The sequence below is a fragment of the Amia ocellicauda genome, chromosome 14 (genome assembly GCF_036373705.1).
Source record: "Amia ocellicauda isolate fAmiCal2 chromosome 14, fAmiCal2.hap1, whole genome shotgun sequence".
In the NCBI taxonomy this organism is placed as follows: Eukaryota; Metazoa; Chordata; class Actinopteri; order Amiiformes; family Amiidae; genus Amia; species Amia ocellicauda.
Window position 1 is genome coordinate 2,029,074 of NC_089863.1, and position 23,593 is coordinate 2,052,666.

The following is a 23,593-nucleotide window of genomic DNA, read 5'->3' on the forward strand; positions in this document are numbered from 1 at the left end:
TGGTAGGAAGGCGTGTGGTTAAATATGTTTAGAATTGTAGCTGTTCTATGCCACCGAAGGCACCACCTTCAGATTAGGTTCTGTTGTTTGGCACTGGAATAGCTCAAGAGGAAACAGCAGCTACAGAATCTGGGTTTATTCAAGTTCAGGGTGTTACAAAGGAACAGGAAGGGGGATAAAAATAAATAAAAACAGTAAAAACACTAAAATTCACTGGGAGTAATTCTGGGATTGTAAAGGCCCTGAAGCACCCTGTAATAAGGCTAACAACTATAAGAGTTGCCTAGCCTCTGCCCAATCCCACGTAACTTTATATCACAGGCGCCCCAGCTATGCTATGATTTTAGCTTATTTAGGTTTCCCAATTATGCCACCAAATCTGACTACAGATACTGGTGTGCTGTATAGTACCCCCCACTACAGGCAGGGGTGCTAGAGAGCACTAGAGGTCAGCAGTACCATAGTTCTCCCTAATAAACTAAAAATACAAAAGGCTGAGACAAAATAAAATAAATAAAACTAGTTAAATGAAAATACAATAAAAAGACTGCATATACAACTGTTAAGGATCCAGGTGCAGTAATTAAAACAAATAAAACCAGTTAAAAAAATAAAAGCAATTAAAAGAAATAGGAGAGCTGCTGCACTTTGGTTCCAGCCTGCCTGTCCACCGTCCTGACAGAGTTCAGTCCAATTGTCTCTTCTCTTCTCATGGCTTGCTCTTTCCACCATACGGCATGGGTCAAAGCAGGATCAGCGAGACTCAGCACACATGTGAAGGCTCACAGTTAAGGCAGCGATGACGGGACAGGACAGGACAGGACAGGACCCAAGAATCTTCACTATAAAACATGCCATCTCAGACAGGCAGCTTCCACTAACTGAAGTGGATCTGCCTTTTAAACCCTGCTAGGTGTGTTAGGGGTGGAGACAGTTCTTTTCAACCAATCCTGTTCTTTCCAACTCATTCAATAGAGTCAAATTGCTGTTCACAACTATCCCCAGGTGAACCCAATCCCCAATTCAAAAGTGTAACAAATTAAATAACAACCAAATCAGTGAATAAAAGTGCAAGAATAAAGTGAACAATAACACAATAATTCAACAAAATGAACAGTAAAAGTGACCATGTTACAAGCTCCATCAAGTTGAATGAGGCCCTTTGGTGAACAGCAATGTTCAACTCTTTCCACATATTCTCAATGGAATTGAGGTCCAAGCTTTGACTGGGCCACTCCAGGACATTGACCTTTTTATTTTTAAGCCACTCCAGTGTGACTTTGGCTGTATGTTTGGGGTCATTGCCCTGCTGGAAGATTAATCTTCTCCCAAGTCCCAGGTCTCTTGAAGACTTCAGCAGGTTTTTTTACAGGATTTCTATGTACTTTGCTGCATCCATTTTACGCCATGCTGCCACCACCATGCTTCACGGTAGGGATGGTGTTCTCAGGATGATGTGTGGTGTTAGGCTTGCACAAAATGTAGCGCTTAGCGTTGAGGCCAGAAAGCTTTATTTTATTCTCATCAGACCATAGAATCTTCCTCTACTTGGTCTCAGACTCTCCCACATGACAAACACAGTAATTAGATGGGGTGTCCACATACTGTTGGCCATGTAGTGTACAAATACCAGACAGTCCGCTAAAATACTGTCCGGCTGGCAACCCTAATTGCTACAGACATCTTTACAATTTTCGACTTTTTCATGTTTGAATGGTTAAACAGATGTTTGTTATTAATATTTTGGTTTTGTTAAACAGTTATTTACATAAAAGGAGTTAAAAAGGAATAATAATTTCTAACGTTCGCATTCTAGTTTGCACTGTTTTTTGTGGCTCCGGAGCTGGAGCTGGTTAACACATTCCGTATTAATTTAATTGTAAATTAAATCAGTAGGATCATTCTCTCTGTTAAACTCAGGGTGATGAATCTTCTTGTTTAAAAAGTCTTTACCTTAAATCGGATCAAATCAGAATAACAGGAAGAAAGTAACCAAACAACTTCTCCAAAAGTCATGGACCATAATATGCATTAGGTAATGAAGATGTATAAGTGTCAGCGTCTGAGTTACAATCCTTATTTTCTTCTGGAATTGCACAAATACACCAGCCAGCAGTGAAAACGTGTATTTGTTTCCTATATTTATATATTAAATATATAATGGAATATAAATATAAACAGAATAAGCAGATATGTACAGAGCACCGCAGATTATGGTTAAAAAGCGACGTATTTTTTATACTTTTATTTTAATACGTGATCGACTCCCACACCGTTAGTCGCATTTTGTTCCAGCAGCTGCTGCTCGATCACACAGCTGGTTTCCAATAAATCAACTGAGCAGGAAGAGCTGAGAGAGAAAGAAAGAAAGAAAGTGAAAGTGCTGCTGTGAGGGAGAACTGCGTAGATGTTCCTGCTAAGATAATAGAAGAGAAAAGAGGGAGAAAAGACAGAGAGAATAGAAAAGAGAGTAACTTCATTTAGGAAGATTGGAAGTCCTTCAACTGCTGATCTGAGAGAGTGAGAGAGAGAGACAGAGAGAGAGAGAGAGAGAGAGAGAGAGAGAGAGAGAGAGAGAGAGTGAGAGAGAGATGGCGAGCAGATGGTCCTCCTCCCTTGGTGGTGAGTTGCCTGTTGTGTCTGACACAGTTATTTGTATAGATGCGCAGATCCGATAATCCGTATCAATATCGGTCCGATACAGGACAGAAATATGGGCTCAAATTACCGCCATAAGTAACGAATTCAAAATAAAATTGAGAAAAAAATGATGTTGACATCAAAAACAAAACAATCGAAAGCAAAATGTATAGAATTGTAAACTAATTATATCAAAAAACTAACTAAAGTAATTAATTAATTCAAATAAAAATTGAAAGCAAACCATTTTAAACCGAGAGCAGAACTCTCTGGACTGATGGAGTCCCTGTCACACAGACTCGCCTGTGATCTCTGCTGTCGCTGTGGGAGCCCATTTCCGCCACCAAAACATGCGTCTGTTTCTTCTTTCTTTTATTTGGTCGATTTGCTATCTCATAATTATGTCTTAGTATCTCTTTATTATGTCTTACTATCACGTTATTATGTCTTAGTATCACTTTATTATGTCTTACTATCTCGTTATTATGTGTTAGTATCACTTTATTATGTCTTAGTATCACTTTATTGTGTCTTACTATCGCGTTATTATGTCTTAGTATCACTTTATTATGTCTTAGTATCACTTTATTATGTCTTACTATCTCGTTATTATGTCTTAGTATCACTTTATTATGTCTTAGTATCACTTTATTATGTGTTACTATCGCGTTATTATGTCTTAAGTATCACTTTATTGTCTTACTATCTCATAATGACGACGTAGTATCTCATTATTATGACTTAGTATCTCTTTATTATGTCTTACTATCTCGTTATTATGTCTTAGTATCTCTTTATTATGTCTTACTATCTCATAATGTCGACGTAGTATCTCGTTATTATGACTTAGTATCTCTTTATTATGCCTTACTATCTCATAATGTTGACTTAGTATCTCAATTATGACTTAATATCTGATAATAACGACATAGTATCTCATAATGTCGATGTAGTATCTAGTTATTATGACTGAGCATGCGCATCAACAGGACGGACGGCAGCAATCAATTCGACCCGTCACACGTTCTCCGGCATTTGTAACTGTAGAACGTTGGTTAAATGTTTTGTTAATTTCCAAAACGCATTTTGTATCTAATGTGTATCCGTAGTTACGTAAGAATTACGTATCGTAATAAATACTGTTTTATTAGTTAGAGTTTTTTACATTTCAAGGATAAAAACATTCAAACAAATTGTAATACTTATGATTAAAATTTAAAATCAATTCTTAAAATCACTTAACATTTTTAAAATCTTAGTGATTAACGTTAACAAAATACATGAACTTCAAATAAACAAGTGCACAAAACAATAAAACAAACTAGTGATTAAAGCAAAAACTGCAAACCAACAAAAAAGGTCAAATACATTGAAATTAACTGAAAATGCACCGGACAAATCAAAAAACAAATAAAATCGTAAAAAAAACGTATCGTAATAAAGTAATTAAATTTACTCAGATATGTTGTTCGATCATCATTAACAACAGTAACCATGAGTGCATGAACTTATTGTTGAGCCCTAGAACACAGACATCACAGTTAGACTATATACATATACACACAAACGTATTTAATTATTGATTATGTTTTCCTTCTAAATTAATAAATTAATTTGCATTTGAAACTATAACACCAATAATTCAGCCAGATATAACTAATGTGGACAATTGGCTGCTGCAGCTTTAGGCAACTTAAAACAGGTGTCAAAGAAGAGCTGGGAGAATTGTGGAAGTGTGGGTTCAATGCCTGATGGGCTGATTACCTGATGGGTAATTTATTATCTATCGATTCATTTGATTATTTTGAAAAAAGAATAAAAATAATAATAATAATAATAATAATAATAATAATATATATATATATATATATATATATATATATATATATATATATATATATATATATATAATTTCATTTCCTTACATATTAGTTATTAAAGTCAATGCATATGTGGATTACTATTATTATTATTATTGATTTATTTCAGTTTGGCTGAATTCGATTAATGATCCACTGTAACTGGATAGCAAGTTAGATCACGTTTCCTGAACCGTAATTCTAATTAGGGGAAGGTGTGTAAAAGCTTAAACTCGTTCGTTCCACTCTGATACCGTTTAACTCCAGGAAATTATATTTATATATTTTCAAAATAATACATTGAATTGATAGATGAAGAGTCGCAGAAATCCAGAGAGAGATGCACCTGCATTCTAAAGGTTTTCATTACAAGCAGCGCTAGGAAGAGGTTCGAGAGGCAATCTCAAGAACAGTGTTAGAGAAGTTACAAACTACAGGCACTTTTATGCAGACCAGACAGGAGAGACAGATAACAGGCCCACATGTCTGTCCCGTGATGAGTGCAAGTTCGGTTTCTGTCTGACAACTGCTCAGGAAGACGTAATGTTTAATATAAGGGGGGTTTGTACGGTGTTTGAAGCCCAAATTGCTGGTGAAAACTGGTTCTTATCAGACTTTGTTCTTCTAGGTATCAGGGTTGAACTATAGCACAGTACCGCAGCACAGTGAGACAGTGACCTTGTTCACACAGACACACAGGGAAAGAAATGCAGTTCTTCAATAGATAATAAATTACATCCGCCCATCAGAAATCAAACCCACAATTCCAGGCTCCGAGGTGCCCACCTTAACCACTATACTAGCTGACACACCAGCTTTTGTTTGAAAACCTGTTTTAAGTTGCCTATTTAAGCAGCCAATTGTCCAGATTAGTTATATATGTCTGGATGTTTGGAGTTATAGTCTCAAATGCAAATGAAGAAAAACATAATATATCATAACAAATGTGTGTGTGTGTGTGTGTATTTATATGGAGAATGTATGATGGGGACAAATTGATTGCTCCCGTTACAACTGTATTGTTGATGCATGCCCAACCCCCTTACAGTAAATCATTATAATGAGATACTAACTCATAATTATTAGATACTAAGTCGTTATTATGAGATACTAAGTCATAATTATGAGATAGCAAATCGGAAAAAAGAAAAGAAGAAATAGACACATTTTTTGGTGTCGGAAATGGTCTTCCACAGCGAAAGCAAAGATCATAGGCGAGCGCATGTGTGATATGGACTCCATCAGTTGGGGTTTTGCTCTCGATTTAAAATGATTTGCTTTCAATTTTTTATTTTATTTTTTGCTTTTGATATAATTATTTGAGTTTACAATTCTATACATTTTGCTTTCGATTGTTTTGTTTTTGATCTCAACATCATTTTTTTCTCAATTTGTTTTTTTCTCAGTTACAATATATTATAATATAAGTCATAATTATGAGATTTGTAGTCATAAGCTCTGCTAATTGGTGACCTTGTCAACAAAACTCAAATTGCCTTACTTATAAAACAGTAATGTTAATTTGGGGCACCTGCTGTATCTTTTTCTTCAAAGGGACATGCTCAGATACAATATCCAACCGTAAGATATGGCCCTCAGTAGAAAAGAAAAAGAAAACTGCACATCCTAGAATTTTCCCAGTAAACCCTCTTTACACCACAAACACCCCTCCCTCTGCGTCTGTAATGAAATTGCATCTGTAGAAGTTTCCAAAGCCTAGGAAGCATAGTAGTTCCTTGACAGTGGGAGGCTGAGGCCAGTCTGTAACAGCTCGCACATTTTCCTGATCCATATGTACTCCATTGGCATCAATAACGTACCCAAGAAATCCCATGCGTTGGCAGTGGAATTCACATTTCTCTGCCTTGACGTAAAGGCCATTTTGTAACAGACACTGAAGAACTTGACGGACATGGGAGACATGATCAGAAAAGGTAGAGGAGTAGATGAGAATATCGTCTATGTAGACAATATAAAAACGGTGCAAAAAGTTCCTCAGAACCTCATTTACAAAGGCTTGGAAACAGACGGGGCTTTGACTAAGCCGAAGGGCATCACAAGGTATTCGTAGTGGCCGCTGTGGGTGATGAAAGCCGTTTTCCATTCATCTCCCTCTCGGATCTGAATCAAATTGTATGCACTCCGTAAGTCAAGCTTTGTGAAGAAGCGGGTTCCTCTGACCTGTTCCAATGCGACCAGTACCAAAGGTAGCGATATTTTACTGTAATTTCATTAAGTCCTCTGTAGTCAATACAAGGACGAAGTCCCCCGTCCTTCTTTGAGACAAAAAAGAAACTTGCAGCAGCTGGAGAAGTAGATGGATGGATGATTCCAAGTTTCAAAGCTTCCTGTATGTATGTATGTCCAATGGGAGTAAAGGGTTTACTGAAGAAGTACACATGGTGACAATCAATGTTAATTGGATAATTGTACTGGTAGCTGTGGAATGTCAGAAGCTGTGGCTAGACTTCTGGGGATGATGACCTCTGGTGGTTGACTGGAGAAGTGTGGGGTGAATGCATCACACTCTCCCACAAGCACTGATACAAACACATTCACCCCAGCGCGCACACAACACCCAATCACTCACAGCACTTTCTCTCTCTCTCTCTCTCTCTCTCACACACACGAGGTATATCAATACAAATATACTTACAAAAACAGTGAACAAATGAACAATGAACTCAAATAATCCCATAGAATGTGAGAAAGGTGGCTGAGGAGAGCAGTTTGTGTTTGAGAGACTGGGTTGGCTTTCAGGTTGTCCAACTTCAGAAGTAACTTTTGAAATTTCTCCAAAGTAGGCTTCAGTTCATTTAGGTTTTGGAGATTCAGAGCACATATCAGGCCCATCAGCAAGGCTGTGGTGCATCAAGCCCCTCCAGGATCTCTGCTCCCTCGATCACGATGGACACACTGTCCATATCAAAATAAATTAACCAAAGTAAGAATAATACAATGAAATTGGCATGAGAAGGGGATTCTGCACAGCTGAGATCTTGGTAGTAAGACAATACGGCAGAGTAGTGATGTTCCAGCATCACAAGGCTCTGTTAGGACAGTGGTGAGGTCAAAAAGACAAATCTCAATGGTAAAAGTCCCATCTGTTGGAAAGACTGCTGCTCCCCAGAATAGGCTGTTTCTACAGTTTTTATTTCTTTTAAGAAGAATTATCGACTGACACAGAATTATATTGTGCGAGCCTTTAATTGTGAGATATCTTCCCAATAGGGAGGACTTTTTACCATGAAGAGAATACAGGAGTTTGTGAGTCTAGTGAAGACTGAATCTGACTGTTCTTTAAATGATGGCATCATCAGGCCTATTCATACCTAGAGACGCATGTCCTTAATGAGCTTGATCTTCACTCCTGCAGCTCCTCCTCTTGATGAGAACAAGGACATTAGTTCTGGGGTATATCGGTCAGGTTTTGCCATAAAATTGGTCTCAAAACTGACTTCTTATTCTCTTCAATTCTTCATTGATCTGCTTGGTAAAATAATTATAAAGAGATATGAAATGTCAGATGCAAAGATATTTAACTGTGAAGGCATTCCTGAATATTTGATTAACTACCTAATGCCATTGGCTCCTACAGATTAAATGGAAAATGAAAAATCCTTTCATAGAGCCGGGTTAAACTTTAAGATTGACATATAGTTTCTCAGACTTCCAACCACTTAGACTAACCGGTACAAAATGGGCAACAATCTACAATGCCTGCTTAACTAACAACACACTGTAAGAAAACAATTCAAACTAATTCAGAACACCTATCCCTGATGAATAATACGGAGATTGTCCAGACCACAAGCGGTCAGTTATAATAACGCAGCTTGCTACAGACTATGTGCCCAAGACCACGCTTTTAGACCTTAAGAAATAAAATAAAATAATATTCATATATATTTCTAAACGCACTGAGATCACACGAGAGGTACTGTGACGGCAGATAACTAGCAAACTAAAGTTAGCAAGCTAGCTAAATCTTTTATAATTACATTTAGATTATTCTAATCCATTCATTCAGATTTCCTCTTCCCAACAAAAATAACCTGCCACACAGTAGAGATGTGTCAACACACTCAGAGATATTGAGAGGAAATGGACTTTCAATAATAACACATGACTAGCGTCTTGGGCCAACACAGACAATCCAGCAGAAACAATTCCTACAGTCGGAAAAACTCAATCAAACTCAATTAAAAAAATGTAAAGCGACTTACTGTAAATATTTATGACGTCAGGTTGTCGCCATCCTCACTCCAAGCACGGTGTAACAATGTGCATGCGTAGTTCTCCAAGCCCCGTTTAGATCTAGTTAATCCAACTCATAGATAGAGGAAAGGAGGATGAAGGATGGAGGTATTATCTACAAAACATATTGATCTGTAAAATCATTAGTAATGTCTAATGCCTATTCGGTTGCTCATCTTTTGATTAGTGATGCCTTTACTTTTGGTATGCCCATGAAAACATGTAGTAAAAGAGATACTGAATTGCACTCCCGGCTCCAATATTATTTATTGTGTGGTGAATTAAAGACACAACAGTGGCGACGAGGCTGAGACCCAGCGGATTTTGAGTTCTGACACGAGGAGAACGAATACTGGATTTGTCAGCATTATAAAAAGTCTTGATCCTGTCTGAGTGAGAAGGAAAACGCAATGTCGCAGATAGGCAAGATAGATGCTTCCGATAGCAGCTGAAATTGGAACTTATATGTTGAAAGACTAGAACAATACTTCACTGCAAATAATATAGAAGAAGGCAAACATGTTCCAGCATTGCTTAGCGCAATGGGAGGGAAAGCATATGGCCTTTTGCGTAGTTTAACTGCCCAGACAAACCTGCCGACAAAAGTTTTGCTTACGTTGCAGAGCTTAAAAACGGACAGAGCTCTGCCAATGTGGAGAAGGCTTGAGCGACACATTACACGATCGTTTAGTATGTGGAATATGAAATGAAGGAATTCAGAAGAGATTTAACAGAGGCAGATCTCACCTTCAAACGAGCAGTAGACATCGCACTTTCAATGGAAACAGCCGCTCGGGACGCAGTTGAACTGCAACATGGTGTTAGAGCAAGCAACGTGAACAAAATAGCAGCAGTGAAGGGGGCGACACAAAAACACGCAGTAAACGAGATGTGTTATGGCTGTGGTTTAAAAATGAAGTGTGCAGGAAATGTAAAAAAACAGGGCATATTCAGAGAGCCTGCCTCAGTGGGAAAGTAACATGGAGTGCAAAAGAGAAAACACCATACAGTGCAAAGACAAATGTGCACAAGGTAGAGGAAATGTCTGACACTGATAGTGAAGATGCCTTGGCTAGTTTGGCAATATAAAGTGTGCAGGGAAAAGACAAACAAGCAATCTGTGTTTCAACTAAATTAAATGGCCATACTGTGAGGATGGAGTTTCAGTTTCACAGTTTCAGTGATGTCACAGAGTGAATATCAAACACTATTTAATAAAGCCAGGCTGAACCCAAATACTATCCTTCTCAAAATGTACACAGGGGAAAAGATTGTGCCCCTTGGAGTTCTGCCAGTGTCAGTTGAGTACAATGGCCAGCAGGAGGTACTGAACCTGTACATTATTAAAAAAGGTGGTGCACCTCTGTGGGGGCGTGATTGGCTGAAGAAGCTAAAAATAGAATGGAAAGTCATAAAGAGCCTACATGTGTCACGCAATGCCCCTCTGTCTACTCAGGCAAAGTTGGAGAAAGTTCTGAACGATGCGGCTCCAGTGTTTAAAGAAGGGATTGGAACTCTCCAACATATAAAAGGGAAAATTGTGCTCAAGGATGATGCCACTCTGAGATTTCATAAAGCACGTCAAGTTCCATTTGCCATTTGTAAAAAGGTTGAAAATGAACTTGACCGCATGGAAGCAGCCGGGATACTGTCCAAAGTAGACTGGAGTCTGTGGGCAACCCCAGTTGTACCTGTTGCAAAGAAAGATGGCACAGTTCGATTGTGTGGTGACTTTAAGGTCACCATAAACCAGGTCCTACAGGCTGAATAGTATCCTTTACCAAGGATTGAGGACATCTTTGCCAACTTGTCTAGTGGAAAATGTTTCTCAAAAGTGGATCTAGCAGAGGCGTATCTTCAGATGGAGATAGAAGAGGACTCTAGGGTGTTCTTGACAATTAACACGCTGAAGGGGCTATACCGTTACAACAGGCTGGTGTTCGGCGTGGCCTCTGCCACAGCTATTTGACAGCATGCGATGGACCAGGGGGTGCCTGGCACACAACGCTATCTTGACGACATTATTGTCACAGGTGCCACAGACGATGAACACCTGAAAAACTTAAAAAAGGTCCTGAAGAGACTCGAAGAGTATGGTTTGAGAGCAAGATGGAACAAGTGTGAGTTCCTAAAGCCCAGTGTCACGTACTGTGGACACACCATAGATGCAAGTGGGTTACACAAGTGCCAGGAAAAGGTAAAGGCTGTTTTGAAGGCTCCACAGCCTCAGGATGTTTCTCAGCTGAGATCATTTCTGGGATTTGTGAACTATTACAACAGGTTTCTGCCCAACCTGGCAACAGTGTTGTATCCACTTAATCAGCTGCTCCAAGCTGGATGAAAATTGATATGGACAAAGGAATGTGAGAAATCCTTTCAAGAAGCAAAGAGACTTGTCACGTCCAACACAGTGCTAACCCACTTCGACCCCTCTCTCCCAGTGAAGTTGGCCTGTGATGCTTCACCATATGGTATTGGAGCCGTGATGTCTCATGTCATGAGAGACGGCAGTGAGAGACCTATAGTGTTTGCATCGCGTTCGCTGCCTGCAGCTGAGAAGAACGACACTCAGATTGACAGAGAGGCATTGAGCCTGGTGTGGGGCGTTAAGCGCTTCAATCAGTATCTCTTTGGCAGAGGGTTTGTGCTTGTCACTGACCACCAGCCGCTGGTTTCCATCTTTAGCCCACAAAAGGGGATTCCAGGAACTGCAGCAGCACGGATGCAACGTTGGGCCTTGTTTTTGGGAGTCCATCAGTACAAAATTGAGTTCAAGCGCACACTGAGCCATGCCAATGCTGATGGGTTGTCGCGCTTGCCACTGGATGTTGCAGACAATGACCATGGGGACAGTGAAGCTCTGGATGTGTTTGCCCTTAGTCAGATTGAAAGCCTGCCTGTAACAGCTGACATGGTGAAGGCTGAAACCAGACGTGACAAAACACTGTTGCAAGTGTATGCTGCAACACAGAATGGCTGGACGGTCAAACACAAAACTGTCCTAACTCCATTCTATCAAAGGAGAGATGAGCTTACCTTGAATGATGACTGTGTGATGTGGGGCCTCCGGATTATCTTACCGACAAAACAGAGATCCAAGGTACTGGAGGAGTTACATATGGGCCATCTATGGGTGGTGAAAATGAAGGCGCTCGCCAGGAGTTTTGTATGGTGGCCAGGACTAGATCAAGATATCGAGCAGCTTGCCATGACATGCTCTGGTTGCCAGCGAGTGCAGAACGAACCACAAACAGCACCACTTCATCCATGGGAGTGGCTTGCGACACCTTGGCAGCGTATCCATGTTGATTTTGCTGGTCCATTCCTCGGAACAACATTTCTAGTGGTAGTCGATGCATGTTCCAAATGGCCTGAAGTGTTCACCATGAGCTCCACCACCTCAGCTCACACTATTGAAGTGTTGAGGGGCTTGTTCGCTAGAACTGGAGAGCCAGAACAGTTAGTGAGTGACAATGGTCCCCAGTTCACAGCTGCTGACTTCCAAGAATTTCTCAGAAGGAACGGGATCCGGCACATCACATCCGCACCTTGGCACCCAGCCACAAATGGCCTCGCTGAGAGGCTTGTGCAGTGCCTTAAACAAGCCCTCCGAGCCATGACAAATGAGAACATTACTCTCCATCAAAAGCTGACAAACTTCCTATTTGCTTACCGTAATGCCACACATGCAACCACAAACCAAACCCCAGTTTGAACCCCTGTTCCTAGGACGTCTTGGCAAGGAGCTATCGAGGAGACCACAAATGTATTCCTGTCAAGGTTAAGAAGAAAAGTGGCCCTTTGTCCTATGTGGTTGAAGTGACACCTGGTGACACCTGGTGTTATTTGGCGACGTCACGTTGACCAGTTGAAACGGACTGGAGTGGTCCTGGATGAGGAGCTACCCATTCTGCCTGTTGCACCTGCAGCTCCACAGGAGACCCCTTCACATCAGACAGTTGATGCACAGGATCAACCTGCCTCCGTGTCCACATCAACTCCAGAGGTCAGCACCTCTGTAGTCAGGAGAAGCACCATGTGAAGAAAAGCATTATCCCACACGAACCCGGAATCCACCACAGAGACTGATTCAAAGTTAATAAAAACATGTACTCTAGGGAACCATACTTTATTTTCCTTTTTAGGAAGTATTATTATTTCTCATCTTAGAAGGGAGGAGTGTTGGATATTATCTACAAATCATATTGATCTGTAAAACGACTAGTAATGTCTAATGCCTATTTGGCTGTTTGATTAGTGATGCCTTTACTTTTGGTATGCCCATGAAAACAAGAGATATTTAATTGCACTCCCGACTCCGATATTATTTATTGTGTGGTGAATTAAAGACACAACAGACTGGGACAGAGGGAGGGAGAGAGAAAGGGAGACAGGGAGTGGGTGGGAGGATATGGATGGGGATGGTGGGGGAGAAGAGGGGAAAAGTGGAGGATGGAGGGAAGTAGAGGAATATGGAGGGAGGGAGAAGAGAAATTGAGGAGAGAAAAATATAAATATGGAAGTAACGAGAAAAAACAATGTCAGTTTGAAGAAGTTGGCAGGTTTGGCCAATAGTGAAGAAAGTCGCGGCCAGAAACAGATCAATTCCAATTCAGATTTGCTTCATCGCCCCCCACACTGTGACAACACACACACGAATACACACAGACATATAGAGGAGAGACGACACAATCAACACAGCGGACAACACTGTGCTCACACTCACCACACACACACACACGAGAATAATAAAGCACAAATAAAGAAAGAAGAATGGAGAGAGGGAGGGGATGAGTGTGGGAGAGGGAGGGATGGAGGGAGAGGCAGTGGGGCTGAAGAGGGATATAAACTGTGTTGTTTCTCTCTGACAGGGGGGAGACAGACTGCTTCCCCTGAGACACAGCGTCTCTCAGAGCTGAGGATTGTGCTGCTGGGGTGGAGAGGGACTGGGAAGAGTTCATCAGGAAACACCATCCTGGGCAGAGAGGCGTTTCAGACTGGAGATCTGACTAAGACAGTGACTGAGCAGAGTGAGAAGAGCCAGGGTGACATGGCCGGGAGGCAGGTCACTGTGGTCGACACACCAGGCTGGAGGTGGAGTGATTCTGTACAGGAGAGTCCAGAGTGTGTCAAACAGGAGATTGTGCGCAGTGTGTCTCTGTGTCCCCCGGGACCCCACGCTCTCCTCCTGGTCAATCCTGTGTGGAGTTACTCATTCACAGAGAGAGAGAGGAGATCAGCGCAGGAACACCTGGAGCTCCTCAGTGAGACAGTCTGGAGACACACTATAGTGCTGTTCACTGGGGGGGACAGACTGGGAGACACAACCATTGAGCAGCACATTGAGAGACACAAGGAGCTCCAGTGGCTGGTGGAGAAATGTGGGAACAGGTATCATGTTCTCAACAACAGCAACAGGGGCGACGGCACTCAGGTCACAGAGCTGCTGGACAAGATAGACGAGATGCTGGCAGGACACGGGGAGAGATTCTTCACCAGGCAGAAATACACAGAGACCCACCAGCAGATGGAAGAACTGATTCAACTAAAGGCAAAGGAGATGAAACAGATGGATGAGGAGAGGGAGAGAGAGATAGCAGAGCTGACACAGCAATTTGAAAAGAGAGAGAGAGAGAGAGAAGAGGAGCAAAGGAAGGCAGAGGAGGGAAGGAGAGAGATTGAAGAGCAGTTGAAAAAGAAGGATGACGAGATGGAAAGAGAGAGGGAGGAGGTAAAACAGAGGGAGGAGGAGAGGGAGAGAGAAAGAGAGAGGGAACTCAGAGAGAATGAGAAAGAGAGGCAGAGAGCAATAGATCAGCTAAAAAGGGAGTTTGAGGAGAGAGAGAGGAAGATGCAGTGGGAGATAAAAGAGAGGGAGGAACAGAAAGAGAGAGACATTAAAGAATTGAAACAGAGAGATGAGGAGAGGAAGAGAGAGATGGCAGAGCTGACACAAAGATTTGGGGAGAGAGAGAGACAGATGGATAAAGAGAGAGAGGAGATGAGAGAGAGGGAGATCAGAGAGAAAGAGGAGATGAAGACAGAGATAGATGAGTTAAATAAGGAGTATAAGGTAAGGGAGAGAGAGATTGAAAACCTGAAACAGAAGGACAAAGAGAGGGAGAGAGAGATAGCAGATCTGACACAACAATTTGAAAAGAGAGAGAGAGAAGAGGAGCAAAGGAAGGCACAGGAGAGAAGGAGAGAGATTGAAGAGCAGTTGAAAAAGAGGGATGACGAGATGGAAAGGGAGAGGGAGGAGGTAAAACAGAGGGAGGAGGAGAGGGAGAGAGAAAGAGAGAGGGAACTCAGAGAGAATGAGAAAGAGAGGCAGAGAGCAATAGATCTGCTAAAAAGGGAGTTTGAGGAGAGAGAGAGGAAGATTCAGTGGGAGATAAAAGAGAGGGAGGAACAGAAAGAGAGAGACATTAAAGAATTGAAACAGAGAGATGAGGAGAGGAAGAGAGAGATGGAAGACCTGAAACAGAGGTATGAGCAGAGAGAGGAAGAGAGAGAGAGAGAGATTATAAAGAAAGATGAAATGAGAGAGAGAGAGATAGCAGAGCTGACACAAAGATTAGGGGAGAGAGAAAGAGAGATGGATCAGATCAGAAAGGAGTGTAAGGTGAAGGAGAGAGAGAGAGAGGAGGAGCTGAAACAGAGGATGGAGGAGGAGTGGAGCAGGAGAGAAGAGGAGCTGAAGGAGAAGATGAGAAAGACACTGAAGGAAGAGGAGCTGGAGAAAGAGACAGAGGAATCCACACGACCTGTCAAGAGGAGGAGCAGCCTGGAGTTCAACCCTCCCAAGAGTGAGTCTGATTAATGCTGTATCACTGACTCTGATCTCACTGGCTCTCCTCTCAGTCTGTATCACTGACTCTGATCTCACTGGCTCTCCTCTCAGTCTGTATCACTGACTCTGATCTCACTGGCTCTCCTCTCAGTCTGTATCACTGACTCTGATCTCACTGGCTCTCTTGTCAGTCTGTATCACTGACTCTCTGATCTCACTGGCTCTCCTCTCAGTCTCTATCACTGACTCTGATCTCACTGGCTCTCCTCTCAGTCTGTATCACTGACTCTGATCTCACTGGCTCTCCTCTCAGTCTGTATCACTGACTCTCTGATCTCACTGACTCTCCTCTCAGTCTGTATCACTGACTCTCTGATCTCACTGGCTCTCCTCTCAGTCTGTATCACTGACTCTGATCTCACTGGCTCTCCTCTCAGTCTGTATCACTGACTCTCTGATCTCACTGGCTCTCCTCTCAGTTTGTATCTCTGACTCTCTGATCTCACTGGCTTTCCTCTCAGTCTGTATCACTGACTCTCTGATCTCACTGGCTCTCCTCTCAGTCTGTATCACTGACTCTGATCTCACTGGCTCTCCTCTCAGTCTGTATCACTGACTCTCTGATCTCACTGGCTCTCCTCTCAGTCTGTATCACTGACTCTGATCTCACTGGCTCTCCTCTCAGTCTGTATCACTGACTCTGATCTCACTGGCTCTCCTCTCAGTCTGTATCACTGACTCTCTGATCTCACTGGCTCTCCTCTCAGTCTGTATCACTGACTCTCTGATCTCACTGGCTCTCCTCTCAGTCTGTATCACTGACTCTGATCTTACTGGCTCTCCTCTCAGTCTGTATCACTGACTCTGATCTCACTGGCTCTCCTCTCAGTCTGTATCACTGACTCTCTGATCTCACTGGCTCTTCTAATTTGATGCGTCATTATTGTGCTGTTTGTTGTGCTGATATTTCCTCCCAACTACAGACAGTTTCCCAGTCTGGCTCATTGCCGCTCTACTGCAGTGACACACTCAGCCCATTCTCAGCAGTGTGTCTGTGCCGTGTTGTCGTCTGCTCTGACTGTGTGTTGTGTGTTGTGTTGTGTTGCAGTGAGTAGAGGTGCCGCTCCAGAGAGAAGCCCAGTAGAGACTCCCAGTCCAGACGCCCCAGTGCCTCCCAGTCCCCCTGAGCTGAGGCTGGTGCTGCTGGGGAGGACTGGGGCTGGGAAGAGCGCGGCAGGAAACACCATCCTGGGCCGAGAGGAGTTTCCCTCTGATGCCAGCAGCTCTGCAGTGACACAGGAGAGCGCCAAGAGAAGAGGACGCGTGGCTGGGAGACGGGTGGCTGTGGTGGACACACCAGACTGGTTCCACACGCCTCTCTCTCAGGGGGACGTGAGACGGGACGTGGGGCTCTGTATCAACCTGTCTGCCCCGGGACCCCACGCTTTCCTCCTGGTGACCCCGCTGGGCCGATCCACAGGGGAGGAGAGGAGGACGCTGGAGAGGGAGCGGGAGATCTTCGGGAAGGGGGCTGCGGGGCGCACCGTGCTCCTCTTCACTCACGCCGACCAGCTGAACGGCAAGAGCGTCCAGGAGTTTGTGGAGACGGGCGGCGAGGAGCTCCAGTGGCTGGTGGAGAAGTGCGGGAACAGGTACCACGCTCTGGACAACATGAACAGGGGCGACGGCACTCAGGTCACACAGCTCCTGGCCAAAATCCAGGAGGTGGTGGCAGCAAACAATGGCAGCCACTACACCAACCAGATGTACCAGGAGGCAGAGTCCCGGATCAGACAGAGGAAAGAGCAGATCCTGAGGGACAGAGAGGAGAGGAAACAGAGGGAAGAGGAAGGGCTGAGAGAGAAGCAGCAGAAGGAAGTGCACAACTGCCTCCGCAGGATGGAGGGGGAGCTCCAGCAGCGAGAGGAGAAGATCAGAGCGCTGGAGAAGCGGATAGCAGAGCTGGAGGAGAGGCTGAGGGAGGAGAGGGATGAGGAGAGGAGGAGAGCGCTGGAGGAGGAGCTGAGGAGAGAGCGAGAGCAGAAAAAGAGGCTGGAGAGAGAGATGGAGGCGCTGAGGGAGGAGTGGGAGAGGGAGAGGAAAGAGATGGAGGAGAGACACCAGAGGGAGATGGAGGAGCTCAGGCGGCGCTATGAGGGACAGGCCAGAGACGAGGCAGAGATGCAGCTGGACGCTCTGGACACGGCCGCAGTGGCTCTGGCGGCGGCTGGAGGGGCAGCAGGGCCCGTGTCTGAGCTGAGGCTGGTGCTGCTGGGCGGAGAGAGGACAGGGAAGAGCAGCTCAGGAAACACCATCCTGGGCCGAGAGCAGTTCCACCCTGAGAGAAGGATCGAACAGAGCGAGAGCAGCCAGGGGGCCGCAGCCGGGAGGAGGGTCACTGTGGTGGACACACCGGGCTGGGACTGGCACTCTGCCCGCTTCACGCCAGAGCGGGTCAAACAGGAGATTGTGCGCAGCGTGTCTCTGTGTCCCCCGGGACCCCACGCTGTCCTCCTGGTCCTTCCTGTGGTCTCAAAGGGGCTCATAAACAGGAGATCAGTGCAGGAACACCTGGAGCTCCTCAGTGAGACAGTCTGGAGACACACTATAGTGCTGTTCACTGGGGGGGACGAACTGGGAGACACAACCATTGAGCAGCACATTGAGAGACACAAGGAGCTCCAGCGGCTGGTGGAGAAATGTGGGAACAGGTATCATGTTCTCAACAACAGCAACAGGGGCGACGGCACTCAGGTCACAGAGCTGCTGGACAAGATAGACGAGATGCTGGCAGGACTGAGTGTCTTTCAGTACAGGAAAGAGACAGGAGGGCTGCAGGAGAAGTTAGAGAAGAGGAGTGAGGAGAGAGGAGGAGCGAAACAGAGGGATGAAGAAGAAGAAGAGGAGACAGAAAGTGGGAGCCACACTGCCAGCTAGAAGGAGAAACAGCCATGATCTGATACCACCCTTCAGTAAGTCAGTGTGGTTGACAGCAGACAGACCACACACCTTTCACTCCACAGCACTGAGGCCTCTTACTGACTGTGTCACTACAGCACACTGACACACAGCTCCACTACACCCCTGACTTTGTCACTACAGCACACTGACACACAGCTCCACTACACCCCTGACTGTGTCACTACAGCACACTGACACACAGCTCCACTACACCCCTGACTGTGTCACTACAGCACACTGACACACAGCTCCACTACACCCCTGACTTTGTCACTACAGCACACTGACACACAGCTCCACTACACCCCTGACTGTGTCACTACAGCACACTGACACACAGCTCCACTACACCCCTGACTGTGTCACTACAGCACACTGACACACAGCTCCACTACACCCCTGACTGTGTCACTACAGCACACTGACACACAGCTCCACTACACCCCTGACTGTGTCACTACAGCACACTGACACACAGCTCCACTACACCCCTGACTGTGTCACTACAGCACAGACACACAGCTCCACTACACCCCTGACTGTGTCACTACAGAACACTGACACACAGCTCCACTACACCCCTGACTGTGTCACTACAGAACACTGACACACAGCCCCACTACACCCCTGACTGTGTCACTATCACACTGACACACAGCTCCACTACACCCCTGACTTTGTCACTACAGCACACTGACACACAGCTCCACTACACCCCTGACTTTGTCACTACAGCACACTGACACACAGCTCCACTACACCCCTGACTGTGTCACTACAGCACACTGACACACAGCTCCACTACACCCCTGACTGTGTCACTACAGCACACTGACACACAGCTCCACTACACCCCTGACTGTGTCACTACAGCACAGACACACAGCTCCACTACACCCCTGACTGTGTCACTACAGCACACTGACACACAGCTCTACTACACCCCTGACTGTGTCACTACAGCACACTGACACACAGCTCCACTACACCCCTGACTGTGTCACTACAGCACACTGACACACAGCTCCACTACACCCCTGACTGTGTCACTACAGCACACTGACACACAGCTCCAATAGACCCCTGACTGTGTCACTACAGCACACTGACACACAGCTCCACTACACCCCTGACTGTGTCACTACAGCACACTGACACACAGCTCCACTACACCCCTGACTGTGTCACTACAGCACACTGACACACAGCTCCAATACACCCCTGACTGTGTCACTACAGCACACTGACACACAGCTCCACTACACCCCTGACTGTGTCACTACAGCACACTGACACACAGCTCCACTAGACCACTGACAATCTCTCTCTCTCTCTCTCTCTCTCTCTCTCTCTCTCTCTCTCTATCTCTCTATCTCTGCAGTGTCTGGCTCAGAGGACCCTGCCCTGGAGGAGCCCTGAGCCCCAGTGTGCTCTGTACAGCCATGGGGACTGACAGCTGTGCTGAAGGGGCTGTGGGACTGGGGCTCCTGAGCGGGACACCCTGCTCTGAGCTCACACTGCGGGGCTCATGTGGACACCCTGCTCTGAGCTCACACTGCGGGGCTCATGTGGACATCACTGGGTTTCACATCACTGTCTGTGTGTAAAGATATTAAAGTGCTGTGTGTTGTTCTGTGTGTTTATATCATATGGACTGAGCTGTAAATATGTGCTTTATATCACAGTGTGACCAGTACAGATCTAAACAGTGCCTGATACAGGAGTGCCCACTGTACTGTATTAAAGGGCTGGATATTGTTTTTTATGTTTATATCACACCGATAATTAGCCTTGAAATAAATATTTAAAATCTTCAATATCTGACTTGTCACTTTAAAGTCATCACTCATGACATGACATGACTCTGTATTGAGAGAGAAGTTCATATTGAATGTGTGTCTTAGGAGTCGCCATTTTTAACTGTACAAATATCTGTGTGACTGAATGCTGTGACAATCACAATGACACGGAGTCGCTGATCTTTCTATTCCTCCTAAATGAGTGGTTTATATTGTGTTGCAGTGCCACTGTGTGGTGGGAGTGTGTATTGCAGTGTGGCATCCCTGCCCTTCTCTCAGAGTCAAACCCACAGATATTCACTCTGGCTCTGATGCCACTGCTGTGTTTCAGATCTGAAGGATTTCCGAGAGGAAACAAAATCACCAGACTGGTGTCCTTGTGATTTATTTTATCTTTATTTTGGTGAACTTCTTCAAAATTTTCATCATATCTGGTCAGAAATCGCTTTGTTTAATAATAAAGTAGTGAATAAGTTCCTAGTTAGTTTGATGTAGCTGGGGCTTTAATTCAGATACACATGGTGGGAGAATATGTTACAATACTGCATTTGACCTCAGAAGCATTGTGGATGCAGATAAGGATAATACGTGTTTTTCAGCTCTCCTCCTTAGTTTACACTTACATATCGATAGTCATTTATTTAGGTTGTGTCTGTATGCAAATGCATTGATTTCATTGTAAATACCCTGTAGAATTATGCACAATGTTGTTGCATCAGACTGAACCATTTAAACTGATATTTTATTATTATTCTTTTTGAGCTCTGTTAGGAGTGGGAGAGAGTTTGAAAAGTATGTGAACATGTGCTAACACTGCCTCATGCTACTTTTTATGCAGTTATATGTTTGTATGTGATTACATTGATTTTAAAATGTATTAAAGCCACTATACGATCACGCTGATTCTGTATTAATATAACAACAGTTCTGTTTTGCTTTGAACTGCATTTCTTTGTTTGTTTTCTATCAGTTTCCTTTTCTTTTGCTTAATTTGTAACTACTGCTGAAAAGGAGAAATGAGTTGAATGTATATTGTGCTCTCGTGTTATTTTGAGTAAATGTACTGTATGCATCGTATATGCAGCTTGCAATATAAATGTAATTACTCAGTGTTGGGAGAAGTATTGTGGATGCAGATTCAGGGAGTGGGATAGAGTGTGTAAATTATGCGAACATGTGCTAACGCTGCCCCATGCTACTTTTTATGCAGAATAAACAGCAGTGTCCCACATTCCTGTGTCCGGTGTGGCTGATTCCTCACTCTATAAGCAGTGACACCATCACTATGAACATAAGAACATAAGAACATAAGAAAGTTTACAAACGAGAGGAGGCCATTCGACCCATCGTGCTCGTTTGGTGTCCATTAATATCTAAGTAATCCAAGGATCCTGTCCAGTCTATTGTTAAATGTTCCCAAACTTTCAGCTTCTACCACATCGCTGGTGAGTTTGTTCAGATTGTGACGCCTCTCTGTGTGAAGAAGTGTCTCCTGTTTTCTGTCTTGAATGCCTTGAAGCCCAATTTCCATTTGTGTCCCCGGGTGCGTGTGTCCCTGCTGATCTGGAAAAGCTCCTCTGGTTTGATGTGGTCGATGCCTTTCATGATTTTGAAGACTTGAATCAAGTCCCCACGTAGTCTCCTCTGTTCCAGGGTGAAAAGGTTCAGTTCCTCAGTCTCTCAGTAGGACATTCCCTTCAGACCTGGAATAAGTCTGGTTGCTCTCCTCTGAACTGCCTCTAGAGCAGCGATATCTTTCTTGAAGTGTGGAGCCCAGAACTGTCCACAGTATCCAGATGAGCTCTAACTAGTGCATTGTACAGTCTGAACATCACTGTCCTTGTGCTCAATTCTACACTTTTGACAATATACCCTAGCATTGTGTTTGCCTTTTTTATTGCTTCCCCACATTGCTTGGATGGAGAAAGTGAGGAGTCCACATAGACTCCTAGGTCTTTCTCATGTGTTACTTCATCTAGTTCTGTTCCTCCCATAGTGTAATTATAGTGGACATTTTTGTTACCTGCATGTAATACCTTGCACTTGTCCACATTGAATTTCATCTGCCAGGTGTCGGCCCACAACTGAATATTATCTAAGTCCCTCTGAATAGCCTGTGCTGCCGAGATTGTATCTGCTGAGCCACCTATTTTAGTATCATCTCCAAATTTGACAAGTTTGCTAACTATCCCAGAGTCCAGATCTTTAATATAGATTAGAAAAAGCACAGGCCCTAGTACTGATCCCTGTGGAACTCCACTAACAACCTCACTCCAGTTAGAAGCGACTCCTCTAATCAACACCCTGTTTCCTAGACATCAACCAGTTCATAATCCATCTACTTACATTACCCTGAATGCCTACAGCTTCCAATTTGAGGATCAGTCTTTGGTGTGGAACCTTATCAAAAGCTTTTTGGAAATCTAAGTATATCATATCATATACTTTCACCTGATCTACAGCTGCAGTTGCATGTTAAAAAAATTCTAATAAATTAGTAAGACATGATCTGCCTCGTCTAAACCCATGTTGACTATCTCCAAGAATATGGTTTCATTAAGATGCTCCTCTATTTTCTGTCTAATCATTTTTTCCAACATTTTACAAGTGATGCAGGTGAGACTGATTGATCTGTAATTTCCTGGCTCAGTTTTGTCCTCTTTCTTGTGGATTGGGATGACATTTGCTGTCTTCCAGTCAGTTGGCACATCCCCTGTTCTAAGTGTCATTTGGAATAATTGAGTTAGCGGCCTATAAATAATTTCCCTCATTTCTTTAAGTACTGTTGGACATATCCCATCTGGCCCTGGTGATTTGTTTGTTTTTAATTCTGCTAGTCCCTTTAGTACCTCCTCCTCATTTATCCTGATCTCTCTTAGGGTTTGACTGGACTGATTGTCAACCTGTGGCATGTCATCTGTTTTTTCTTTTGTAAAAACCTCTGTGAAATACTCATTTAGAACATTTGCCACATCTTGTTAGTTTTCCAAGATTCCTCCATTTTTGCCCTTTATCTGTTTCACCTCCTCCTTTATTGACCGCTTGCTGTAATATTGAAAAAAGCTCTTTGCATTAGTTTTAGCTCCAAGAGCTATGTTTCTTTCTATTTCCCTCTTTGCTTTCCCGATCCCTTTCTTAAGATCTCTTTGCAGCTCAACATATTCTGCGTGTTTTGTTTCGTCTCCATCCCTTTTGTATGCGCTATACAACATTTTCTTTCTCTTGATATTTTTTTGCATACCTCTATTAAAGCATTTTGGCCAGTGTTTTTTGGTCCTCAATTT

The 23,593-nt window shown here is 43.8% G+C and overlaps 1 protein-coding gene across 1 annotated transcript; it reads left to right on the top strand.

The window, feature by feature from the left end:
* Window positions 1–2,374: 2,374 nt before the first annotated feature.
* On the top strand, window positions 2,375–21,540 carry LOC136768262 (trichohyalin). The gene is made up of 4 exons (XM_066722364.1): window positions 2,375–2,622; window positions 13,628–15,565; window positions 16,658–18,521; window positions 19,892–21,540. Exons 1-3 carry the CDS (start codon window positions 2,592–2,594, stop codon window positions 18,484–18,486), a joined length of 3,798 nt encoding a protein of 1,265 aa, XP_066578461.1. The 5' UTR covers window positions 2,375–2,591; the 3' UTR covers window positions 18,487–18,521; window positions 19,892–21,540.
* The last annotated feature ends 2,053 nt before the right edge of the window (window positions 21,541–23,593 follow it).